The 26,865-nt window shown below is 44.5% G+C and overlaps 1 protein-coding gene across 1 annotated transcript; it reads right to left on the bottom strand.

Moving 5' to 3' along the window:
* Nucleotides 1–5,922: 5,922 nt before the first annotated feature.
* thrap3b (thyroid hormone receptor associated protein 3b) lies at nt 5,923–26,434 on the bottom strand. Its single transcript, XM_061741118.1, has 11 exons — nt 26,125–26,434; nt 19,116–19,265; nt 15,591–16,388; nt 13,949–14,521; nt 12,274–12,440; nt 11,996–12,107; nt 11,806–11,881; nt 11,110–11,291; nt 9,408–9,624; nt 8,893–9,039; nt 5,923–7,179 (listed from the first exon to the last, which is right to left on the bottom strand). The coding sequence occupies exons 2-11, from the start codon at nt 19,235–19,237 to the stop codon at nt 6,952–6,954; spliced, it is 2,622 nt and encodes an 873-aa protein (XP_061597102.1). The 5' UTR covers nt 19,238–19,265; nt 26,125–26,434; the 3' UTR covers nt 5,923–6,951.
* Nucleotides 26,435–26,865: the final 431 nt, after the last annotated feature.

The raw sequence follows: 26,865 nt of genomic DNA, 5'->3' as shown, positions 1-26,865 counted from the left end.
CTGCACAGCAGCGCAGCGCACCGCCACCCGCACCGGCGCTCTCCGCCCTCGCCGGGATGGAGACGCCTCCATCTCCACGGACCCCCATACTGGGGGCAGACCCCCAGTAGCGGACAACCTGCGCCGCAGAATCGCACTTTGGCTTTAGCCTTTTTAGCAGGGCAAGCCGTTACATTCGACGTGACTGCCCGACCGCGAGCCGGCGGTGAAGCCGGGAGCGGCGGGGGCCCTCCGATGTCAGGCCGCGGTTGCCAGTCGGTCTGGAGGAGCGGGGGGGGTTACACTGGGACACTCTGAGCCGAGGAGGACCCGTGGGAAGTGGACATGGGGGCTGGAAGCAGAGTGCGCACATGGGACAGAGGGGGGCGTGGGGGGGGGTTTAAAATGAAGGCATCTGATTGGTTCTTTCCCCCCTGCCAATCCTCTGGTCCTCTGACCAATACGTGCCATTCGGTGCGCAAAAAACAGATTGGTCAGAGTTTTTACAGGATTACAGATGTCAGAGAGGTCAGATTTTTTTCTTTTCTTTTTCTAAACACATTATTCACTGGCTACTCTCAGGATGGAAGGACCATTTCACCCAGTATAACAATAAATGTTTTTGAATACGATTACAGACTATACCTTTAATGTTGAAATACAATTTCAAGAATAAAGTCAAAATTTTGTGAATAAAGCCGAAATTTAGAGAATAAAGTTGAAATACAATTTCTTGAATAAAGTGGAAATGTCTCCTCTGGCCCATCAAATCCAGTTAGCAGAGCGACTGACAGCTATGCAGCAGCAGCCGTAACTAACTAACTAACTTACATCCTTGGAGTGGAACGTTAAGGGTACGTTTCTGAAGTTATGCATAGTAGCATATGTGTGATATGTGTTTCAAATCAATATTGTCATCAAATTTTGACTTTTTTCTCAACATTTCAACTTTTTTCTCGACATTTCGACTTTTTTCTCGAAGTGCATAATGAAAGAAAAAATCTTCCTCCTCTAAAATATTATTTTTATTTTTCTCCTGCCTGGCCCTAATACTCTTCCGTAGAGATAGGATGCGTTTCTTCATCTAGAAATCACTTACCTTGCCTTTAAAACGATGAATAGTGATGCTAAACTTAAACTTAAAAACATAGATACATTATAATGGTTATGTTATGTTCAGGTTGTTTTTTTTTTTTACATTTTGAATATTATTGATATTTGTGTTTTATTTGATACCAGAATGAGTCCTTTTCTTCCATCAGAACACCCGTTTGGTGACTCTATCTGTATTAATCACTGCAACGTGAATAAATAAACCACTTTAGATTATTCATCAGACTTTGGATCATCATCAAGGGAGACTGTCAGCAGTCATTTAGAAATGTTGTCGTGCATTTTAGGGTTGCTCTGTGTTTACAGAGCAGCTTCAGCAGCAGCAGAAAGGAGATCCACGGAAATGAACCGGAGATCAGCTCAACGGTCAGACTGACGGAGCCAGCTGGAGTTTCTCACAGGCCTTTTCCCAGATCACCCCCAGATCACCCCCTCACTTCCTGCGTTCCCAGCGCCCCTACCCTCCCCCCCCCAGTATGATTCCCAGAACCCCCTGCTCTCTGTTGAAGACAGGTCTGAGTTTATGAGTGCATCCTTTACCTGCACCGCCCCAGAGGTCCTGGCGTCCACCCACCATCCCAGGGGGTGGCCGGAGTTTTTCTCCTGCGCCCCCGAAAAGATGGAGTATGTTGCATCTGCAGAATTCGTGTTTGGATCTGGCTCAGTGCTAAGATTTCACTCCGGGGAGACTCACACCCACTCATTCTGATGGAGGATAACGTGGCGGTGACCCGTCCAGCTCCTCAAGCACTGACCACTAACTTTTTTTGACTTCCTTTAAGCCCAAAATCTGGAATTCCCCCAGAATTCAGATTTCTCAGACTCAAAATAGAGCAACATCTAGATTTTTGGAGTTCCTTTCCTCAGTCTTCTGCATTTCCACCCGGGGAGGTTCTGGTCATGCGGTTCCTCTGACTATAGGATCTGCATATTGAGAAACACCCCTGGTGTCAGCCCTAATAGTCCTGGTTTCAGCTCCTCTAGTCCTGGTTTCAACTCCTCTAGTCCTGGTTTCAGCTCCTCTAGTCCTGGTTTCAGCTCCTCTAGTCCTGGTTTCAGTTCCTCTAGTCCTGGTTTCAGTTCCTCTAGTCCTGGTTTCAGTTCCTCTAGTCCTGGTTTCAGCTCCTCTAGTCCTGGTTTCAGCTCCTCTAGTCCTGGTTTCAGCTCTACTAGTCCTGGTTTCAGATCCTCTAGTCCTGGTTTCAGCTCCTTTAGTCCTGGTTTCAGCTCCTCTAGTCCTGGTCATCTATTTAAACACATTTTGCACTGAAGCATTTAAAAAAAATATGTTGATATCAATGTTGAATGTTGAATATTGTTACACGGTAAAAACAGAAATCTGTTATACTGAACATAATGCCAATAATGATGCCGTTCCTGTGGTTTGTTACTCTGTTATTTAACATTAGAACCGCTGACGCGTCTCACGGATGATTGGAGGTTTTATTATGTGAACAATTTGTCTAAAAAAAATCTACAGGTCTGTCTCTCACTCCACGACTTAAATATGCGCATTTTATATTTTCTGAAGTTTTGAGACATATTCAAATAAAATACACACGAATTCTGACCACGTATTCCTCGTCCTGTAAACAGCACCAAAGACCAATAAAATAACAATGACAAATAAAAATGGAAAAAACTAGTATAATAGGCAGTCATTGGTGTACATGGAGAACCGGTCACATAGATTCTATCGTCAGTTATGTCTTTGTATGTCTTTTATCCCAAATCATTTGGGCCAAATGCATATCAGTAGGCGTTTCTTTAAGTATTTTCAATTCAATTCACTTTTATTTGTTGACAGGGACTGTACATATTAATAAACACGAGTGTAAATATGTATGGTTGTAGCTGGAGGCTAATTTCCACTATTCGTCCCCGTGGCAAATTAATGCCAGACACAGAATCGGACACCAGCAGACAAAGGAGACAAGATATGTCATCCATACCAACAAAAACACAACATTAAAAGACACGACTGAGCTAGATAAAAATCATTAAGGAATAAAACATGTTACAATTGATACCAGTAATTAAGTGCTTAAGTGCAAGAGTTTGTTGCTGTGTTGATGCAGATTACACATCGCCCCATTGCTTCTTTAAAGTGCTCTAATGCTCAGATTTGTAAAGTGCTAATGCATATTGCACATTGCTTTATTATTTCTGAGCCTGTATACTACAACAGTATAATAGAATCCTATAATGATGGCTTTTAGTTTTGGTATCCACCCCAAGAATTTAAGTGGCCCCATCTGGCCACTTGTTTGGAGGCGCCCCTGTTTCTCAAGGCTCTTCATGACCACAGATGTCAGGGCGTCAGGTCTGTAAACATTCAGGCACATAATCCTGTCCTCCTCTGGAACTGGGACGATGATGTCAAGGTAGCACATGACATTCAGAGATGGACCAGTTGAATATATCTGAAAACACTGGTGACAGCTGGGTGGCACGGTGCTTCAGTGTTGCTGGGGAAACGCCACATATATAGCTATTATTATCGTAAAAACACGAACACTATGTAGGCAATTACTATGAAATCATAATACTATAAACCCAATAAATCTTGTTAGAATAATACTTTTTGAGGCAGCAGGGAAAGTTTGGGAACCACTGAAGCTAAGAAGGCCAGGATAAAGTAGCTAACTGTGATTGACATAAGGTGGGCGTGTCCCAAGGTTCCAGATCTGTTTGTTCCATGCTGCAGAACTGTTCCTCAAAAACCTCTGGGGACCCCATCAGGACCGTGTCCTGTCAGATAGTTTGTCCTGGGATGTGGCGCCCCCCTGTGGTCGGATACCTTTGCAGATGTTGATATCCGTGTTAGTAACACTGCAGATTTGCTGCACTCAGCTTTAGATGGAGTTGCTCCTTTGAGAACGAGGGTTTCCAACCATAGGAGCTTAACTCCCTGGAATAATTTTCATATCTGCATGTTGAAACAATCATAGCACAGAGACAGCACTGGTTCGAGTCACGAATGACCTTCTTATGGCCTCAGCACTAGCGGAGCAGCCGGGGGACAGGGGGGGCGGCCGCCCCGGGGCCGGGCCCACTGCTGCGTGGGGGCCCACGCCGAAGAGGAAAAAGAAAGTGTGCTGAATAAAATAAGGAAAGTTGGACTGTATAACACTTGCGTTCATAAGGATAACGTTGTTTAAAAAATAGAAATGAAAGAAATAGTCCCTTCTCCCCGTGTGTGTCTGCCTGTCATGCACGGGTTTGTGTGCGCGCATGTTGTCTGTTTAAGGCTGATTTATGGTTCCGCGTTACACCAACGCAGAGCCTACGGCGTAGGGTGCGCCGTAGTAATGCGTCGATTTAACGCGGAACCATAATTAAGGCTTTACTTTTAGCCAGTTGTCGCATCAAAGCCTTAAAGTCATGCTGAGTTTCAGCAGCTGAAGTTGATTAAAAACTCTCCGGGCTGCATGGATGAGGCCAGACTATCAAACCTCACCTTGCTCTCAATCGAAAGGGACTTCGCCGTTGATGAGAGCAAGTTTATTGTGACCAAAAAGACGAGTCATTACGAAATCCAGTGCCGAGGTTGAGGTTGCCAGATCTGACAGGTTCCAGCCCAAATGCAACGTAAAACCCACCGAAATAATGAAAAACCAGCCCGAATCTTACATTCTCTGTTTAAACCATAAATTATTAAATGCGTAATACATTTCATCTTCACATTACTAAATAAAATATATAAAATTGAAAAATGTAATTGAGATCAGATTTATCTGCATAGAGAGGTTTCCCTATACTCGGCTCTTCCCTCAGCTCGCCAGCAGCAGTAACCACGATAACATGAATACTGAACTGGACCAGACGTGCTGCAGCTTTTACTGAAGGAATTGTGCGGATTCTTCGACGCTGATGGACTCATCTGCTATAATATGATGGATAAAGATCCTTTTGAAATTTTATGCACAAAAAAAAAGTTTCAAATAACTAAAGTTCCAGCAGACCCCTGAAGAACCTGTCAGTAAGCAAATAGTTTGTCAGGTTTTAATGTATCTTTTTTTTTTTGTAGTCAGAAATTGAGAAAAAGAGTATTTGTAAAATCATTTCAAAGAATAGGCTATAGTTTCATTTTCTTTTGTTTAAAGCAGGACAAATGATAAAACTTAAATTAAATACACTGGAGGTATTGAATCAAAATAAAACAAATTCCGATTTAAAGTCTCATAAAACTGAAGCTTTTGGTCGACTTTCTCGTAAAATGTATTCGGTTTTGGTCTTTTTTAGTTGGACTTGCAGTTTGTGCAGAAACTTCCATCAGTCCGTCTTCTTTATAACTGCAGCGACTTTAAAAATATCCCTATTAAAAACGAAATATAAATATATATTATAAATATAACATTTCTAACATGTTGGGAATCGCTCCATAACGAGGTCAGAGGTCATTCGTGATCCAGTTTTATTGGCATCCAGAAAATCAAGTCACTTCCACTGAAGTTCCTTCATTAAGACAGATTCAATCAAGTAATAACTACCAGTTTCTGTCCAAACATCAAGTTTTCATGGGTTTTAATCTCCAAATACACAACAGCGATCGTTAATCTGGATCCATCTTGACCTGGAGAGAAAATTCCTTTAAAAAACCCTGACAGGAGCCGAAGTTGAAATGTTTTTTCAACTCTGTCCATCATTCCAGTTATTTCCACTTCATTTCCATCAACAATAATGTCCAGCTAAGTCCGACTTCTTTATGGGAATGACTTATTTAGCATCAGTTCCTGACATTTAAGACCGTAAGTTTTAGATGCTTTTATTGTTGTAAAAGTTAAAAATGTTTCTGCCAGACACACAAAACAGTCACATCAACGTTGAGATGTTCATCTGGACACTACATCCACATTAAACGCCACGTTTGACTTTATTACAAATAACTGTATTAAAGAGTTTTAACAGCATCACAGAAAAAAAGTCTTCAAAACCAAATGTTGATAGTGTCAAAAACTTTAAAACAATTCAGTGTGTTCTGATGTTTATTACAAGTAATGAATTAATTCTAAAACTAGTTTCCACGTCTCAGATGAGAACTAAACAGGAGTCCACTTCAGTTACAGATCCTTCTAGCAACCATCCAAATCTAAAATTATTTTAAAGACAAACTTGAGTTATTACTAGAAAGTAAAGTTTGTGGTTTTAGGATGAAGGTGATGAAGGTCAGAGTTAAAGAGCAGGAAGAAAAAACTGATGTTGGTCCGCTTCACATCTTCTGAACTTTAATACAAACACTCACAATCAAAGGAGAGTTTATTGAAAATGAGACGACAGCAGGTTGAAAGCTCCAGAACAGTAAAAAAGTTTTCATCTTCCAACAGAAAACAGCGTTAAGAATCACAAAAGCGTTTCTGTCGACTTCTAACTTCAACTAAACCTTCGGGATTCAGTTTCAGCTTAAAACTGCAGCGTTACGATCAAATACGTCTAACTTCCCACAACCGTCGCGACTCAAGACGTCTGTGTCTAAACTGGATGTTTGTTTAGAGCAAATCTGATCTCACACACACACACACACACACACACACACACACAAGGACTGGACTAACGCTCGTGTCGGACGTTGGCTTCATTGGTCCCATGGAAACAGAATCAGACTTCATGCAGGAACAGATGAGCTGGAGGAACGAGAACGGGAACCTTCAGGTCTCGCTCTGGCTCCTTCCTTCCTAAGGCACAGACGCTTTCCCTCCGAGAAGACGAACCTTTCACTCGCTGCTGATAGCTTCACTTTAAAACATGTCAAACATAAAAACACAGCTGCTCGTACTGTTTCTGACTAAACTCAAACACAGCGAAACCGTTAAATGAAGAGACGATGGGAGACGGATGAGACGGACGCGGGCGAGGCCCTCACGGCTTCGGGGACGGGCCGTCTCCGACGCTCTTGGCTTCCTTATGCTCCGCGTCCAGGCTGTCGTCCCCCAGCTCGCCCTCCTCCGCTCCCTGGAACATGTCGTGGGTCCACTTGGGGCTGCTGCCTCCCTTCCGGTAGACGAAGCGGCCGCGGCGCGCCGGGAACGAGCCCCGGCCACGGCCGCGGTTGTCGCCCCAGCTCTTCTCTCCATCACGGTCGTCGTGCTGCGGAGACACTCAGAGTGAGGAGACAGGACAATGGAAGAGGGGACCAGCCCCTAGGCCTGGGTTGAATAACTCCATTTTCCAGTTCTAAATCGATTTGTATGTCTAAAGATCGATTTTTTTTTCTTTCATCATTACATCTTTGCCTGTGAACTTTAATCCCAGTAGTCACGTCATTTAATTCACACATGAGCGTGGTGTGAAACTATCACAATGAACATGGCGTCCAAGAGTAGCGGCAGCATTAACAAAGCGTTGGTTTTGAAAACTTTTCTTTGGAGAAAATGCTGAAAGAGGGTCACTATAAGCCGAGGACACTGCGTGCTTCTCTGCCCCCTCCCGCCCCCGCTGCCCTCATGAACAAAACAAACATGTGGAGAAACCAGCAGAAGCTACAGAACGAGCAGTTTCAGAGCAGCTTCCCCAGGACTGCTAAGGTTGGGAAATACTTGCTGTTTGAGCTGCGTTTATGTTGTCATATGTGTTAATGTCCGCTCGCGCAGACAACCAGCTGCGTAAAGAAACTTACATTCTTCACGCATCGGAGGCCAACCTATGTAAATCGCATTTTTGTTTTACGTAACGAAAGGGAGCAGAATCTAAACAGCTCGTAGATCCACATCACACTGGACGGCTCATCCGGGCGGCTGTACAGACACTGCAGAATTTGGTTGCTTTCCTCCTTCTCTGAGTTGGCAGGCTGAGGGGAGACCACTTTATATATGTTAAAGCAAGAGAAAAAACTTGTTTTTCATAATAGGTCCCCTTTAAGAATTTGAATCGAATCGATTCTTGACATTTGAATAGATCTCCAGCCCTGCCGGCCCCGGGGGGTTGTAGGTACGGTAACGGGAAGAGGAATAGAGGATATTTACAGACAGCTGGTCTTTTCGTACAGATTTAGGGTGCTTTCACACCTGTCCCGGAACAGGGAGCGTTTCCCCCTAAAGATCGGTTCGTTTGGTATATGTGAACACAGTAACCGCGCTCGGATGCGGGAGAAAACAAGCGAGCCGAGATCTCCTAGGAGAGGTGGTCTCGGCTCGTTTCCATTCCAGACCTGGAGGGGTGTGTTTTTTTATTTGGAGTGAGAACATTATCCACACAGCAACCGACACAACTCCATTCATGTGTATGTGCGACCGCGGCGCAAGGAGAAGAGTCGGCGCAGCCTCCACCACCTTCTCTCCTATTGGACACAACTTTCTCTCTTCTCTTGGACGCGCCGAGATGTCACAGCGCGGCGCGTGATTTAAAAAAATGTTCAATCCGGGCAGGGTTTGCGTGGCAGGCGGCCTCTCGCCCGCCGCCGAGCTCGGCGGCAGAGCGGTCCGCTCTTGCGCCGGTAGCACATAAATGAATGGGAAAGCCGGCGGCGGTCTGGACTTTGCGCCCTCTCTGTGAAAGGGGCTTGTTGTTTTTCCCGGGGTACAGAAGTGGAAACTCATTTGTTAACAGCTTTGAACCGCTACAGCCTTGTGAACACAAACGCCACAAACGTAAAACGAAACAACTGTATCGATTTAGCCCCTGAATCAGAACAAAACAAACGGGCCACAGGGTCTGAAAGCACCCTGAGTTTCCAGGACGTTTTTACAGGTTGTCTTTACAGCCATGGGGATGGTTATTGTCCTGGCCCGTTCAGACTCCTGTCCTCCCCCTTTCATCTAAACCTGACCCGGTTGGACCCTGAGCAGGACCGGCGGGACTCACCAGGTAGTACTTCCTGCTCTTGGGGGTGTACTCCGGGTCCCACTCCTCCTCCGGGGGGCGCACCGGAGGGTTCATGTTGGCCGGGTTCCCGTTGCTGTTGCCGGGATAGTTTCCTCGGTTCCAGCCTCTTCCTCTGACTCTGGGGAACTGAAACCAAAACGACACGATGCCTCAGACCTTCAGCTGCCATCACCATCCTCATCATCAGCTTCATCAATTTGCTCCAAATCAGAGTGAAATCACACGGAGGACGATGAGAACAAGGACACAGATGAGAGTCGAGCTCCACTGACTGGTGCTACTTTACCTTCATATAAACCACGAAGTGTATGGAATAAGTGACAGTCATCAATATCATCATCATCATCATCATCATCCACATTAAGTCCTTTCTCATTAGGAGGAAGAACAGAGCAGACTGTGCTCTACTGTGATGTCGTTAGGACAGAGAATCGTAGATGAGTCAGTAAGTCAGAGGAAACACAACCAGCAGAGAAGCGAGGAGAGGAACTTACAAATCCGCGGCCTCTTCCTCTCTCGGTGGCGTGGCCCTCGTATTCTCGGGGCCCTCCGAAGTCCCGTGGAGGGTAGCGTGGGTGGTTGTATCCCTCCTCCACGTGCTCCGCCCCCTCCCCCATGAACTCTTTACCCCTGAAGGGCGGAGGGTACGGGGACGGGGAGGAGGAGGAGGAAGAGGAGGACGGAGAGCGATCCCGCTTCTTCTTCCCCTTCCTGTCAAACAGAGAGGACAGAAGTCGTGTCAGGAGGCGGCCGAGCGCGAATAATTTGAGTAATTCGATTACAAAAAATGATCGAGGAATTTTCTCTGCCTTGAGGAATTGTTTAATTTTGCCAGTTCAAAGCAGGTATTTCGCCCGGACTACGTTTAATGCGGCACAACGCGCTGACACCACACACGTAAAGGAAGAAGAAAGAGACGGCGGAAATGTTTGGTTTTAACTTAAAGAAAAGGCAGAAAATGTCAAAAGTGTGGGAGCATTTCCAGCTGGACACCAGGGCAACACTGTTGCATGTATCACTGTGAGACAGCGCTGATACCACAACAGTAACGTCCTCAATGCTGCAGCTTCTCCACCAACACCCTGTTTACTCCGAGAGCGGAGGACCGTCACCCGAGACACGGTAAAATTAAATTAATGTAGCGCTAATTAATGAGATTAACGTTACCTTGCTAACATAACGTTAGCCCTGTGGAGGGCTAGGTTTCTATTAATTATGACAACTGTCGACGCGTGGCTAACACATTTAATCTGTAAAAACACAGAGCTGTAGAGTGATGAGGGGGAAAAATAAAAACGTAATAAAGCTAACTGGGTAGTTGTCAATTTTAGCTCTGTAGTCATTGATGGATAAAACATCAAGTAGCTCTGGTGCCTAATGTGCTCCAATACAGCAGTTCTCAGAATGTTATTCTGAACACTGACAAAACTCAAAATCTTATCAAGACTTAACTTAAAACTTAACTAGAACTTAAAATTTGCTTGACACAAATGAAAGTTCAATTGAAATACGTCGGAAAAACACCTAACCTTTTAAGTGATGTGTGTTATCAGGTGTAATGGCATTTTTAGGTTAGAAATAAGAACAATCCTGACAATAAATATACAAACCGGAAAATAATGTGCAATACCATTCTCTGCAACGTGCATAAATAACATCTGTAAATATCCATCTGTTATTCTTTTTGTATACTAGTATTTTTTACTTATTACTATTTTTATTCTCCTTCTTCTTATTATTATTATTGTATATACTGTTTATAGTGTTTTTTTATTATTATTATTATTGTGTAATATTGATGCCTCTTGTGTTTTGTGTTTTGCACTATCCCCTTTGCTGCTGTAATCTGGAAATTTCCCCTCTGGGGGACTATTAAAGGATTTCTTATTCTTATTCTTATTATTCTTAGAACATTTCTTGGTAAGATCCTTAGTTTTCTGAGTGAAGGCAGTTAATTTGGTCAACTGGTGTAAGTTCAGGGTTTTTAAATTCACATCCATGAACTACTGTATTATATAATTCAGTCTTAGTAATGTCAATTAACATCTAACATGTTATGTATATTTAAAATTGCTCTTTAATTAAACAAAAATATGTTTTATCCGATTAATCAATGGAATTTTCAGTAGAATACTGGATTACTAAAATATTGCACCGCTGCAGCCCTAGATCGTCCCTGCGGGTCCGGCCACCTACTTTGACTTCTTGTGGTGCTTCCCAGATTTCTCAGAGGACTGCTCCCTGCTGGGTCCTCGGGAGCCGCCCGGGCTCCTGGCCGCTTCGCGCTTGTAGTCGCGCTCCTTCCCAGCAAACTTCTTTCGTCTTTCAATATCCAAGCGAAGGTCCAGCACCTCGCCTTTAAACTTTTTACTGGCGTCCTGCAGACATGCGTGTTTGTCATTAGGCGGAACGGCTCAGCAGCCCCACACTGCCGCTCACTAATGAATGACATGTCAGCGGTGTGTTGTCGTGGCAACAATCTAACACTACAAGACTATGTGAAGCAGGTAACGACTGAAACACGACTGGTGCTGGAGTGTTTGTGGAAACATGCATGCTCATCAACAAACTGACGCTGACAGTTTTAGTGGCTGGATGGTTTTCTTGGGAGGAAAAATACTTACAAGGTAAAGGCACTGATAAGCGTTCCCTTGAGAGGCTCGGACTCTGGATCTTAATTCACCTCCTTTAAGCCTTTTTCTTGGGCTCGTACATACCCAATCAATAACCATATCTCATAGGCTGGGGGGCTTGCTTGGCACTTACATAACACAATTGGGCTCTTTTGATTTAGAAATATGCATCCTTTGAAAGAAAAGCACAAAGCTGAGCACTGCCGCTCGGGATTCTCTCGACACTCCAAATATGTCACATTTCAAAAGCGCTCGTCACCTTGTAGCCGGTGTCCTCCAAATCCTCAAACAGGTGAGAGTGCCTCTTAAAGGCACTGGGGGAAACATCGATTCTCCTGCAAGAGAAGACCGGAGGGGTGAGAGTCAGCGATGAGCGGCGGGAGGCGGCATGAGAGGAGGAGGAGGAGGAGGAGGAGGAGGAGGAGGCGGAGGCGGCGGCTGCAGGACACCTGTGGATTTCTGGGCTCTTCCTTGGCTTCATCATTTCTGCCTCTGCAGCTTTTCTTTGGTACATGGCAAACCGCTCACTTAGAGTCATATCTGACGACTGGAAGTGTTGAGCTGCAAGTAGACGACAGTCATTATTGCACACAGACACATATGCACACACACACACACACACACAGACACAGACACACACAGAGAAACAGTAATAGGCAGAGCCGCTCAGCGGCGGCTACTGTGGTCTGTTGCAGCTCCGCAGCACCGGGCCCCAGCGGACCTCTACCTTTGATGTAGTGCACGATGGAGACGATGTGCTGGGCGAACAGCTCGGACGGGCTGCGCCGCAGCTGCGACGACTGAATGTGCTGGAAAATGGAGCGGAACTCCGGATCTTTCTTGGAGGCGTTGATCAGATCCCGAGGCACGAGGCGCTCTTTAGACAGAGAGGAGCTGAGAGAACACACGGGAAAAGGTTGAGGACACGCTACACTGGACAAGGCCCAACGCCAGAATCATCCTCGGGCCGCCTGTAGTGGATCTGTGAAGCACAAAGTTAACATCCAAAACCTTCAGAGACAACGTGTGAGACCTGAACCCAGCGTGATCCAGACCACAACCGCTGGTCCTGTCTGACCCTGAAGGCCTCCTGTGTCACCTGTTTGGACCTGGTATCAATAACAGCTCAGTCTGACCTGGTAACACATGCTGGCACCTGGTATTGACATCTGTTCATCCTGAGTGATTCCATCACAAGAGGAACCGTTCTTCTAACGTCACTGAAGGCCCCTCCATTCCTCCGCTGAGGTGGAAGGACCGTCAGGTGATAAAGGAGGGACATTAAGTGGGGGCCTCTCAGTACTTACAGACCAGTTCTTCCTCATCCTTTACCACTGCATGCTCAGGAGTTCCCCAGGGCTCCAACCTGGGACCATTGTTCTTAAGGTGCTTCCACTCCTGTACGTTTGACATGTTTAGGATCTTGCCTTAAACTTGTTTGTCGTCTGTCCTTTAGCTTGTATTTGTCCTCTTTGGTTTGTCCTTTTATCTTCTGATTTTATTGTCAGTTATTTTCAAATTTTAACTTCAATTCACTCATTTTTAATAAATAAATGATAGGTGACAGGAGCACGCCACAAGGTCCCCATGGACTCCAGAGGATGTAGTATCCAAAATTGGTGCATAAAAGAAAGCAAGACTGTTTTCTGGATGAGTGGGCGTGCTTTAATGCATCGCTGCCTCCTGCAGGTGCAGAGCATAGTATTTATTTTGATTAAGGGCGGTGGAGGAAAGAGCCGACCCCCTGCTGTTGCTGGACAGGTACCGTATTGGCCCAAATATAAGACGTTTTTTTAATAAGACTGAAAAAGTGGGGGTCGTCTCACATTCGGGGTCTAGACGTTATACCCATTCAAAACACTAGATGGCGCCAGATACGCCTATCTTTAAAGCGAACTCCCCCAGGCCAATGCCAACCCCTGTCACAAAGAATAAAAATAGTGGTAAGTAAGAAAAGAAAATAAGAGAAGCGATAACAGAAAATGGAGAAACGTAGCGACAATCTGGAGAAAAGTGGGTGGAAGATCAGCAGGTAAACCGGCAGGAGAAGTTATGACGCAAACTTCAAGATGATGGTTTGAATGAGGCAAAATAACATACTTTTTCTCTCGAATATGTTGTTATAATCATTTGTTTCGGATGTACTGTAATTATTTTCTGGATAGAAATTGAATTTGGTGTTTAAAAAGTCTTTTTTCAAACTTGAGTCTTGAAAAAGAGGGGTGCGTCTTACATTCGGGCTAATACAGTATGTGGAGAAACAAGTCAATGCCAGGTGCCACTAGCAACCAGATCACTCGGGGTGGACGTCGACACCAGGTCCTCAGATTAACTGCGCAGACGCTGCATGAGTTTGAGCAGTACCACTGTCCCGCGGCGTGAACACGTCTGCGTTTACGTACCTGGGCATTTCGTCTACAGAACTGACTTTGAGCTCAAAGTCCTCCCTGGACGCAGACAGCCGTCGTCCGGGCGACTGCTGCAGAGCAGAGAAGGCCCCCGGGAATAGCGGCGGCTCCTTCTCTCTGGACGTGGTCGGGGGGGACACGCTCCTCCTGGCCTTCTCTTTCTCCTTCTTCTCCTTCTTCTTTGACTTCTCCTCCTTCTTGGAGGAGTGTTTGCGGCCTCGGTACACCTCTTCCTCCATGTGATCCGCAGGCTCTTCCTCCTCGGTGTCTCTGTGGCTTTTCGAGTAGCTCGGTTCGTCGCTCCACTTCCCGAAAATATCTCGTGCGGTGAGGGTGGATTTGACCTCTGCGTCCTCCTTCAGCCCCTGTGACCGGAGGAACTCCTCTTCCCCGGCGTCGAAGAAGGGCACGGTCTTTTCCTCCTTGGGTTCGGCGTAAGAGGCCGACGAGGCGAAGAGCTCTGCAGACTTGGAGCTTTTCTCCGGCCGATCGGAGGAGAGCTGCTCCTTCTCATGACTGCCCTCCTTCTCCTCTGCCTGCTTTTTGCTTTTGTTCTCAGCCAAGAACCTGAAACAGAGAAGTGAGGTCAGCGACACCTGCAGCCTGCATGAAAGTACCGCCCTGGTCAGCGAGCTGATAGCAACATGCAGCAACCTACCCGTTCGAAACGCTGCTACAAAATTATTTAGCTCAATAAAACTACCTTTAAATGCAGGATTTCATCAGCCTGAACTCCAGCTAACTTCAAGACAGAACAACAAGCCCAATAATATTTGAATTATTGAAATAGATTAACTTTTACACCATATTCTCGTTGAATTATTGAAATAAATTAACTTTTACACCATATTCTAGTTGAATTATTGAAATAAATTAACTTTAACACCATATTCTAGTTGATTTATTGAAATAAATTAACTTTTACACCATATTCTAGTTGAATTATTGAAATAAATTAACTTTTACACCATATTCTAGTTGAATTAGTGAAATAAATTAACTTTGTAAAGGACCATATTGAGCCATTCATCTTTATAAGTGAATAAATATCGTTTTGCCTATAACTTATTCCTGCATCCCTCTTTTATCGATCGGGTGAGACAGGTCACCGCGTTTTTGGAGCCCCAAGTCACATATCCAGGGGCTCCTCTGAGCACCAGACCAAAATAATTATGTGCAGCCCTGATTATGCACTTCGAGAAAAAAAGTCGAAATGTCGAGATTAATGTTGAAGTACAATTTCGAGAAAAAAGTCAAAATTTTGTGAATAAAGTTGAAATGTTGAGAATTTTTTTTTGACTTTATTCACAAAATTTTGACTTTATTCTCGAAATTGTATTTCAACATTTTGACTGTTTACTCAAAGTGCACAATAAAAAAAATATTTTCCTCAAATATTTTTTCTCCTGCATGGCTCTAATACTCTTCCGTATTTACCTGCCATTGTTTATGTAGTAATTGCTCGGGGGTCATGTTCTGGTCCCTGGAAAGATCCTAGAGACAACTTCTGTTGTAATAGACGCTATATAAATAAAATCTCACTTCATGAGAACATTAGTTTGCAGACCAGGTGGAGAAATGAGAAAATAAACAGAGTAGTTGTATTGGACGTGCACGAGTAGAGAAGTGGACGTACTTTTTGAAGGCAGCAGAGATGGTCGTCTTGTCTCCACCTTTGGGTTCGTCTTTTGAGAAGAAGCCGAAGCCGGAGAAGGAGGCCGTCTGCCCGGACGTCGGGGGACTCTTCGGCGGCGGGGACGAGGAGCTGACGGTTTTCCACAGAGTGCCGCCGCTCCCGCCGGCTTTGCTGTCAGAACCGGCCGAAGAGTCGTCTTTCTTGGCGTCCGAAGCGGCTCTCTTGGGGCTGCGGTCGTAGTCGATCCACTTGCCTCCGGACGCCTTCTCGATGACGCTGCCGTCTGCTCCCGTGGCCGACTTCTCTACCTTGCTGTCTGGCTGCTTGTCCTTCGTGTCCTTGGAGGCGTGCCGGCCTTTGCTGCTGCGGCGGCGCGGGGAGGAGGACCGGGAGCGGGAGGAGTAGCTGGAGCGCCTGGAGCGCCGGGATCGGCCCGAGGACGAGCGGTCGGAGTAGCGGGAGCGGCTCCGGCTGACCGAGCGCTTCCTGGGCGTACGGGAGCGCTCCCGGGAGCGGCCCCTGCGGGGGCTGTGGTGGTCCTGGTCGTGGTGGCGGTCGTGCCAGCCTCCTCCTCCTCCTCCGCCCCCCTGCCAGTTGGACTTGTAGCCGTAGCCGCCTCCTCGGTTCTGGTAGTGGCCGCCGCGCGGGTGGAAGCCCCTGTTCCGGCCGCGGTAGTGGAACGGCCGGCGGTAGCCCCGGTTGTAGCCGCGGAAGCCCCCTCTGTTGTTCTGATAGTCCCGGGAGGGGTAGTTCCTGTAGGGCGGCGTGTGAGAGCGGGAACGGGAGCGGGACCTGGAACTGAGCAGAGAGAGGAGCAGTGAGGGGACGAGATTAAAACCAGGACGCAGCCACCTCCTAGCACGCTAAAAGACTCGTTCTGTGTTTGGATGTTAAAATCATCACCTCACATGTAGGGCTGGGGATCGATTCAAATGTCAAGAATCGATTTGATTCCAATTCTTAAGATTCAGAATCTCACCATTTGATTCGATCCGATATTTATTTGGGTTAGTGTTATAAAAAATGTTTTTTGAGCTGTTGCCTGAATTATATGACTGTTAAATAACTAGTGAAATAATTTCACAATAATTATTGTGAAATAAATAAGAACTAAATAACTCAAATAGGCATTTCATAACCATTTAAAGTGCACATAAAGAAAGAAATTGCAACAACTCATGCAGTAAACAAATCATTTTAGCTCGTCTCATTTATTCTGTCACCACACACACATATTGCCATGAATCACCAGGCATTGTTTAGGTGTGTCATGACAAACCGTGTGTCCGATAACCGAGAAACCAAACAAGCTATAGTAAATATAGATACTATGAACTTAATTGAACTAATATAACATTTTGAAATTTAAGCTAAAATTTCCAAAGACTGAACACTGGTTGTGCACCGGTGGGCGTCTGTACGAGTGTGTACGAGTGTGTACGAGTGTCTCCGAGTGTAACGTGTCTGGTGATTCAATGATCTGCAAGTTTTCCCAGCACACGGTTGACTGGACAGGGAAGGATACGAGCGAGGATCACTTACAGAGTGAAAAACATAAACGTTACAACACAAAGAAGCTGACAACCATGTACTTTAACGGCGACGTCTGTAACAGGTGGAATGTAATTTTGTATTACAGTACGACGCGCTCTCCTCCCATGATGCGCGATCGAGGTCCGTTTCTTAACGCAGCTGGTTGTCTGTGCGAGCAGACATTAACACTGGCTTAAACAGCAAGTATTTTCCAGCATTAACAGTGCTGGGGAAGCTGCTTGATCTTTATTCAAGATCTCTTTTATTGAATTTTTCACAAAGTAACAAAAGGTGAAATGCTGAATGTTAATTAGAGATTTTGAGTAGGCATGGGCATGTTAATCATAGCATACACCGGTGTACAAAATGTAAAAAATAATTAAACAGTATGAAAAGAAATAAAACAATAACAAAAACAACCTACAGACCAAACTAATCCCTCCCCTGTCACTGCCAGAATACTAATCCCAATATGAGATCATTCTAACATCAGGGTCTGGAATGCTTCTAGAAAAGGTCCCCACACTTTCTGGAACTTATTTGATTGCTGAAGCGCGTATCTAATTTTCTCCAGTTTTAAGCCGCTGCTTGATCTTTAGACATAAGAATCGTTTTTTATGAATTAATATGAGAATCGGAAGATTGATTTTTTTCAACAGAGGCCTAGTCCTGGGGTACACCTGCGCTACAGCCCGTTTCTGGATCTATGAAGACTGTCCTGGAGCTAACAGAGCGGAGCTCATCTACCGACATGGGTGGTGGGCGTTCCTGCAGGAGCTCCACCAATCACAGATGGAGACATTTCAGTGAGTCAACTCCAACTGAATTCTGCATGTGGCAGATTCCTCGTTTCCCAGAAGGGAGTCTCCGTTAATTGTTGGTCTGCTGTGCTGAAATCATTGATCATTGAGTTTTGTAGCGATTATTAAAATAAGATGGATGGACATCAGTCCACTATTTCACTGTAACAGCCAGGAAGCTGCACCAGTAGTTTCCTGAGGTTTCAGTGGATGTTCCTAGTATAGTCGGGGTCTTTCCTGCATCAGGACCGGCGTTCAGGAGCCTGCAGACCAAATCTCTGCGCGCGGTTCGAGCTGGAACCCCCCCTCCCCCGGGTGAAGCAGCTCTTCACCTCCCAGATTAATCATTGACATTAAAAAAGCCCTCGAGGGGAGATAAAAACGCAACACTTCCTCTTCAAACACAAGGGGCTGAGTCCAGCGTCTGCAGGAATTTGGACCACACACTGTTCACCTCTGGAACTGTGGGTAATGACCTAAAGAACCCAGAGGAGGATGGATATAGGCCTGTGTTGAAAAGACCGATTTTCCGATTCTAAATCGATTCTCATATTCATTCCTAAAAATCGCTTTATATGTCTAAAGAGAATTTTTTTTTCATCACTACATTAGAACTTTTGATATTTTTTTTTATGCCCAAAAAAGTAATGTTTTGTTGGACACGAGAATAACTATGCATTTGCCTTTAAATATGTTTAAAGGTATGAAAACATTAAAGTTTTCAGTTATAATTGTATAATATAATTCATGCAACAGCTGAAAAAACATTTTTAATAACACTAACCAAATAGATATCGGATTGAATCGAATCGGATGAAAGCGTGATAATCGATTCTGAATCTCAAGAATCTGAATCGAATCTTGACATTTGAATCGATCCCCAGCCCTAATCAGGTGGGGATTTAAAGAGAAGACCTAGCGACGGACCGAGAACCCACTGGAGAGATGATATTCCTCAGCTCTCCGGGGAACCGTTCCCCAGAGAGTTGGACCGAGAACCACTGATGCAGCGGGACAACCGTAAAACTGCTGGTGGAAACTGAACGTCTCCCTCACACAGAACTGAAGCGGGATCATGTTTACTTTCCAATCCTGTGACGGCTGACCACGAAAACACCCGAAAAAAAAGACAACCAAAGCATAAAAATCTCACAGGCACCTGAAGAAGAGGACAGGAAACAAAAGCAACTACCTGTAGCGGCGTTTCCTGGACCTTGAGCGAGAGTGGCTTCTAGACCGGGATCTGGAGTAGGACCTGGACCTGGATCTGGATTTGGACCGGGGTCGAGACGGAGAATCCAGAGCCTTCGACATGTCTGCACTCAGGCCGGGACGAATATTCCTGCAAGACAAAGAGGATCGTATGAATGCAGCTGCTGCACCTCTGGTGGAGTTAACAGAGGCAGCCAAGAAACCAAAGGTTGATCTGTTGATCAAACACAGAATCACAGGCCAACAAATCCCACACATGATCCTGCTGATGGGCGAGCAGGCGGAGTCAGGCAGCGCTGGCGCCAGGAAGGTCAACCAGACACTCTCAACTGTGTTTACACGTGGCAGTCACATTTTAGGATTCACTACCAGTTTCTCTACTGACCACCAGGGTCTGGATCCAGACCTGCAGTTCCTCTACTGACCACCAGGGTCTGGATCCAGACCTGCAGTTCCTCTACTGACCACCAGGGTCTGGATCCAGACCTGCAGTTCCTCTACTGACCACCAGGGTCTGGATCCAGACCTGCAGTTCCTCTACTGACCACCAGGGTCTGGATCCAGACCTGCAGTTCCTCTACCGACCACCAGGGTCTGGATCCAGACCTGCAGTTCCTCTACTGACCACCAGGGTCTGGATCCAGACCTGCAGTTCCTCTACCGACCACCAGGGTCTGGATCCAGACCTGCAGTTCCTCTACTGACCACCAGGGTCTGGATCCAGAAACACACATTTTTACAGCCTGGCACAACAACCGACTTGGTCTCCAGTCGTACTTCATCAGGTAAAATGATATGAAGTCACAAATCCATTTAGTAAAGTGGTATTTTGAGTGATGGCTACAAGATGGCTACAGTGATGGCTACCATGGTCTATGGTGTCAAATAGACTGTGATCACATGATTAAGCTGTGAGTTTCATCGAATATTGATCCAAATTATAATTTTGGCTCCCAACGAATCACAAAAATAATGCCACTCCAGACCAGGACTGACAGAGCCCTCCAGACTAGGGGTTTGCAACGATGAGCTGCTGTTGACGACAAAAAAATTAATAAACAAATAAATCAATAAAAATAGTCACTGAGGAATGTAATTGTCAGTTATTGTCAGCAAGAACATTTTTTTTTTAAAGTACAGCACCAGGTAGACAATAGAGCGGCTGCCGATGCATCGGCACACCAACTGGCAGTAAAGTTAATTAAAATATGCATTTTTGAATGAAGTATCCATCTTTCATCGCTTTAATTAAGCACACAATTTAAAAACAACCTCATGCAAAATGTAAACGCTGAGAGCTAAATAAGAGCCATTTAATAGTTATGAAATTATCTGATGATTGGACTAATCATTTCAATGGTCCGTGACTGATGGCCTATCGGAACAGTTGTTAGCTGAGCCCTGCTCCAGACCAGACCAGACTCCATACTCAACAGTTACGTGGCACACTTTTTGCACAATCGTTGGAAAAATAAATGCTAAAACACACTATAGGACAAACCTTTTTTTCTCTGGTCGTGTATATTTGTATGTTTATGCATTAAGGTTCTTTAATGCATTTCCTTAATTACATATTCACTACATTCTGTTGGCGAGGGACGACGAATGATGGTGATGAATTCCTTATACGAGTCTACATACTTGATGAATAAAGCCACATCTGATTGTATAGACAACTACATTCCATGTTGTTAACTATAAAGTGTTAAGACGGCAGAACAAGAGGCAACGCTTCCCCATTAAATGAGCTAAAGCCACTAGCTTTTGTCTGTGGCTGCATGTCTGCAGACCCTCCAGTGTTGTAAACAGGAGGTAGAACTGCTTTACAGCAGAAGCCCAATGGACCAGGGTGCAGAAAGGCCTGTTCCTGCTGATAATGACGGCAGAGTGGCTGTTAAATCAACGACTGAAGTCTTTTCTTTCAGACTCTAGTAAAGGCAGGCTTTTCACAAAGAGCGCTGGAGCGTTTTCTTAGTGTTTCAAGGACAACAGTTACCAGGAGACAGACATATTTCAAGCTTCCCTCTGCTTCAAGCTGCAGCAGGAGCCTCTTCAGCATTTAGAGCTACTGAGCCGATCCAAGAGATTTGCTTTGAGACTTATTTTAAATCCAAAAATCCACATCAGCAGCCGTTTCCACAGCTGGTTTTAACATTCAGGCAGAAGATGAACTGAAGAAAGAAAAAAGCCTCGTGGTTAGTTTTATGGTCCACTGATTCCAAAACTGTAAGATCACATCATAGCGTATAAACCACAACTAGCACCGATCCCAAAAGTACTATTAATGTAATTATATGATTGGTTGTTGCTGAGTATCTAAAGCACAAATTCAGCTGCCGGACAGGGACTTCATGAAGCTTCACAGAAACCTGCTTTAGTTTCGGATGGAGGGGAGTAAAATACAAGGAAAGGGGAATGAAAAGAACAGTGGGCTGGCACGTATCAGACTTCAGTATAGGATATCAGACCCAATACAGGAACAGTGCAGCGCTAACACAGGTCCGTTATTAGATGTGAGGAGTTTAAACTTTCATGAGGGACCAGAACAACGTGGCGGCAACAAAATGTTAACGTTAGCCCTAGGAGCAACGGCGTTGTGTCAAAATAATAAACGGTTTTAACGCTCTTACAACACTTACAGGCCAGTCCAGAAAAGGATGGGACCGAGCTGTTAAATAATTACTGTCACGGTGGACAAAGCTCACCGTTACCAGAAACTAACCAACAAAAAAAAAAAGAAGGGTTCCCTAAAAAATAGAGAGCAGGCAAAGCTGGCAACTGAAGGAACAGAAACAGGAATAGTGGTAAAGATACTAACAGAGTTTATTTTGACATTCAATAATAAAAACAAGTACTTTAATTTCATATAAATTCATCCAAAACACCCAGATTCAGAAAGCTTGATATACTAGACCTAATTAACAGTAAATGATGAATGAAAGCAAACTAACCAAAAACACAACAAACCAAGGTTAGTAACAAACCAAAGAAAAACAATCCACATAAACTATCAGCTCAGGTCTTAGTGATCTTAAGATGGCGTCCTGACAGACCAACAGCTCATTTAACTTTCATATGTGCGCACAAAGTGTATTAAAACACCCCGCCTGAACCAGACAAGGTTCATCACTGTTATTTTCCTTTCACAACCAATATTAGAATACAAACAGAGGAGACCTGGCGGGACCTGAGCAGACATGAGTTTACACAGTCACAGAGGAAAACAATACACTCTGATAAGATCATTTGGGAAGCAGTTTGCTTCTCGTCTCTTATACAGAACAATCCCCACAACACCCATTCAGAACATCCAAACCATGACAGTTTCTGCTCCTATTCCCTCCTCCGTTGTGGATGCAGCCGGTCATCATGTTACACGTGTGCTCTGATCCAGGAAATGAGGCAGAACCAGTTTTGTTTGTCTCTGGAAAGCTAGTTTGTCTGCACCCTGCAGCAATAACACAGACGCACCACCAACACCAGCATCCTTATACCACTGTTACCAACAACTGACTCTGAACCTGAGCTGAACCTTTAACCCGCTCCTACAGGCCTAGTCTGATGTTCCTAAAATGACACTCATTCAAACAGGAGTGCATCTCAGAAACTATTTGAATACACGTGGTAAGTTTATATACAAGTTTACATGTAATCGGACCAGAGCAAATTAATGCAGAGCAAGTAACTGTTCTGGCGCTCACACAAGGCTATATCTCAGGAACGACACCTCAGGAGCTTCACTTCAACTCTCCCTGGTGGAACGGGTCTGGTTCCCTCACGTTCACAGCCAGTACAGAACTCGCCCAACCGATTGCAACAAAAGGATGAAGCAGATATTACTGATAGCAGATATTAGATTATACGACTTGGAACTGATAAAAGTTGGGGAACAATCATTTGTACAACCTATCCTTCTGTTGAGCTTGAAAACAACGATGGACTTGCAGGAATAACTGCAAATATCGAGCAGATCAGTCACATTTGTTGCGATCCACATCGACCCAACACACCCAAACATTTTTGATGGAGATGTTCCGATACCATTGGTTTCCTGTCCGACTTAAGAGTCCGTTACAGGCCGATACCCAGACCCGTTGTGAAAACAGCCAGACACGTCATCATTTCAAGCATAAACCACGCCCGTATCGAGGAGAAAAGGCTGTGGTGGTCCATGACTCCTGCTGGAAATCTCACAAATCTACATCACTCCAGACATCAACCAATCAGAAAACAATGGCATGTTTTCAAGATGCTCACTTTCTATTGGCTATTTTGGTTTCGGTCTGCTCTTGGCAGGAACAGAAAGAGTTGATTGAGTGGATCTAGTGAATGTTTCCACCAGAATCTGACCTATGGTGAAACACGCAGACGAGACTGGAGTTGTTCCTGGTCCTGACCACTAGCTCAGTGAGCTGTGTCTCAGACAGATCTCTTCACACAGTGTGGGGTCCAGTTCCAGACCGACACCGGGGCAGGTTTCTAGCAGCAGGGTCTCGGTGGGTGACCCACGCTGGTGTTGGGGAGGCACTTAGTCCGAGGAAGACCAGATAGGTGCTGCATTGCTCTGTGTGGTTCAAATGAACGACCCGGTTGGGTTTCTGCACATCAGTTCTAGAGATGCACCGATCGATCGGCAACCGATCGGTATCGGCCCGATAATGCCCCTATCGGTTTTGATCGGAGATCGGAAAATAATAGTTCAAAGCGGGCTGATCAGATAACGTTTACAACAACAAACCGCAGCAGGAAAGCTTAAGCTAGTAAGCTACACTTACTCTTTGTAAGCCGAGTCTTAAGTCGTCTCTAAAGGGTGAAATATTGCTCATTGCCTCAGCCTGAAATAAAAACAAACAATTCATGATACTTTCTCATCTCCTACTTTTATACCTAATAATACAATGTCAGTGTTGTGTACATGAGACAACACTATTGACGAATTTATGGATTTCACGCTGTGATCGGTGATACTGCTTTTGGAGATCAGTGATCGGCCCTCAAAATCCTGATCGTTGCATCTCTAATTTTAGTTGTTACATTTCTGGAAAAGAAAAAAGTCAAGTCATACATGAGAGAAACTATTCAGTTTTTGCCAAAATATTTTTACTTGTCTGAAACTGGAGATGCATAATACAAACCTGACATTTTCTTTTAGTTCAGTTTGTGGAAAATGGTTGGCCTGGCTTGCTCTTTAAAACTTAAACAGTTATAAAGCATTACAAACTGTAACAATAAGGCAAACGCACAGCATTGTTTTGTATTTTGTGTCATTCAAATAAAAGACCATTTTTCCAGTCATATGTTCCTCATTCAAGGTTGTGAAAAAAATGAATACTGCTATAATATCGCATTAGTGTTGTCCCGATCGATCGATCACAGCATTTTCAAAACATCGGTATCGGCCAAAAAAGTATCGGGACATACCTAGTTATTAATGTTTTTAATATATATTAAATCGTTTTATATATCGTTGCATTTAACGTCACTTCCGGCCGGCGGTCGGAACTGACGAAGTAAGCAAAACTAACATGGTTTACATGTTTGAATTGTGAAATTTTATTATGTTCATGTTGCATTAAGCTGCTGCTATTCATTTCATGCCATTATTCTGCACTTTTTGTTTTAGTTTACAATTTCATGTTTAACATTTTGTGGCACCAGTACTGATAAGCTTTGTTGAAATATATGTCCATGTCGTTCTCCAATGGACAATAAAAGAAACTTGGGATAATTTAGTTTTAGTCCCTTTTTTTTTTTTAATTCATTGCCAAAATGTACCTGATCGTATCGGGAGCCAAAAAAAGTGATCGGATCGGGGAAATCGGGATCGGCAGATACTCAAACTCGGGGACAACCCTATATCGTAACGTTATCGTGACCTCAATATCGTGTATCGTACCGTATTGTGAGATTAGTGTATCGTTACACCCCTAGTTACAACAGAAGTTGTCTCTAGGATCTTTCCAGAGAACCAGAACATGACCCCCAAGCAATTATTACATAAACAATGGCGGGTAAATACGGAAGAGTATTAGGGCCATGCAGGAGAAAAAATATTTGAGGAAAATATTTTTTTTATTGTGCACTTCGAGTAAACAGTCGAAATGTCGAGATTAATGTTGAAATACAATTTCAAGAATAAAGTCGACATTTTTATCCTCAACATTTCAACTTTATTCACAAAATGTTGACTTTTTTTCTCGAAATTGTACTTCAACATTAATCTCGACATTTCGACTTTTTTCTCGAAGTGCACAATGAAAAAAAAAAAAATCTTCCTCTAAAATATTACTTTTATTTTTCTCCTGCCTGGCCCTAATACTCTTCCGTAGGTAAAAACTCCCCTAGTGAGAGAAAAACCTTAAGCCAAACAGTGGCAAGAAAAACTCCTGGACCAGGACCTGGATCATGGGGGGGGGGGGCTTGTTCTGTCTTGAATTTAGCTGGAGTTCAGGCTGATGAAATCCTGCATTTAAAAGGTAGTTTTATTGAGCTGAATTAGTACATAAACAATGGCAGATAAAAACTCCCCTTTAGGAGGAAGAAACCTAGACCAGGGCCTGGATCATAAGGGGGGACCTCCTGCTGAAGACCAGCTGGACAGAGCAGGAAGAGAGAAAACAGACAGAGAGAATGAAGAACAGAGAAAAGAGAGACACAGACCATTGGCCCAAGGCTGATTTATGGTTCTGCGTTACACCGACGCAGAGCCTACGGCGTAGGCTCTGCTCGATTTAACGCAGAACCATAAATCAGGCTTAACTGCTGCACTACAGGCTCGACTGTATAACCAAGCAGAACCTGCACGGACCTGTATCCGGACAGGTAAATCTTCGGTGTGTGTTGTTTTCGTGGTTAAATGTCGGGATCATCTCTAGGGGCGGTTAACCACGTTGCTGCGTGCAGAACCCCCCCCCTGCAGACTGATCACCAGTATCGATCAAGCTGCACGCCTGCGGCCTGATCGTGGCTGGCAGATAAACCCAGGTTACCTGGACTCCTGGGGTTCTGGTTGTGGTTCTGGTCCCGCTGGTCCGCCTCCTTCCTGGTTAGAGGCTAGCGGGCTAGCGGGCTAGCGGAGCAGCAGCTGCTCCTGCCGGACAAAACCCGCGGCCACGGTTCCTCGGCCGTGCTGTGGACCCGGGACCTCTGCTGGAAGAATGCACCTGGAGACGAGCACCTGGACCTGGAAGCTGGACCCGGGACCGGGACCTGGACTCGGTCTGGACTCGGATTCTGCTGCAGCGACGTTAACTGCTAAAGCTTCCAACTCGCGGTAGCAGCCAACGTTGGGCTCAGATCTCGCGAGAAGACCGTTGGCCAACGGGAACATGGAGAAACCAATCTCTCTTTTTTTTTTTTTTTTTTTTTTTTACCTTAGAAACCTGAGGCGTACATATGTGCATTATTACTATATTTAGTATACATACATATATATATATGCATACATATGCATACACATACATACATATACACATACAAACCCAGTGATTTTTTAGGAGAAACCAATCTCTGTTAAAACGATTACATTAAAAAACTATATATCTGTATAAGTGTGAGGCAACACAAAATAAAAAAACAAAAAAAACAACAATGAATTTATCTAGAAAATATACAATAATAATACAAATAAAGTAAAGACAGAGAAGTATACAGTAAACTTCAATAAAAATAAAAGCTTAGTACTCTTAATGCTGAGGCGGTCAATGGATTATTTGACGGATAGATATATG

This window comes from Cololabis saira, chromosome 15, assembly GCF_033807715.1.
Source record: "Cololabis saira isolate AMF1-May2022 chromosome 15, fColSai1.1, whole genome shotgun sequence".
NCBI classification, from domain to species: Eukaryota; Metazoa; Chordata; class Actinopteri; order Beloniformes; family Belonidae; genus Cololabis; species Cololabis saira.
This window is presented reverse-complemented; position numbering and strand designations above follow the sequence as displayed.

Bases quoted from the DNA above. Each gene is read 5' to 3' on its own strand.
- thrap3b (XM_061741118.1), bottom strand. From the start codon at position 19,237: ATGTCGAAGGCTCTGGATTCTCCGTCTCGACCCCGGTCCAAATCCAGA. The intron at 14,522-15,590 runs GTACGTCCACTT...TCTCTGTTTCAG, and splicing joins ATCTCTGCTGCCTTCAAAAA to GTTCTTGGCTGAGAACAAAA. The intron at 9,040-9,407 runs GTAAGTTCCTCT...TTTTGGTTTCAG, and splicing joins GAGGAAGAGGCCGCGGATTT to TTCCCCAGAGTCAGAGGAAG.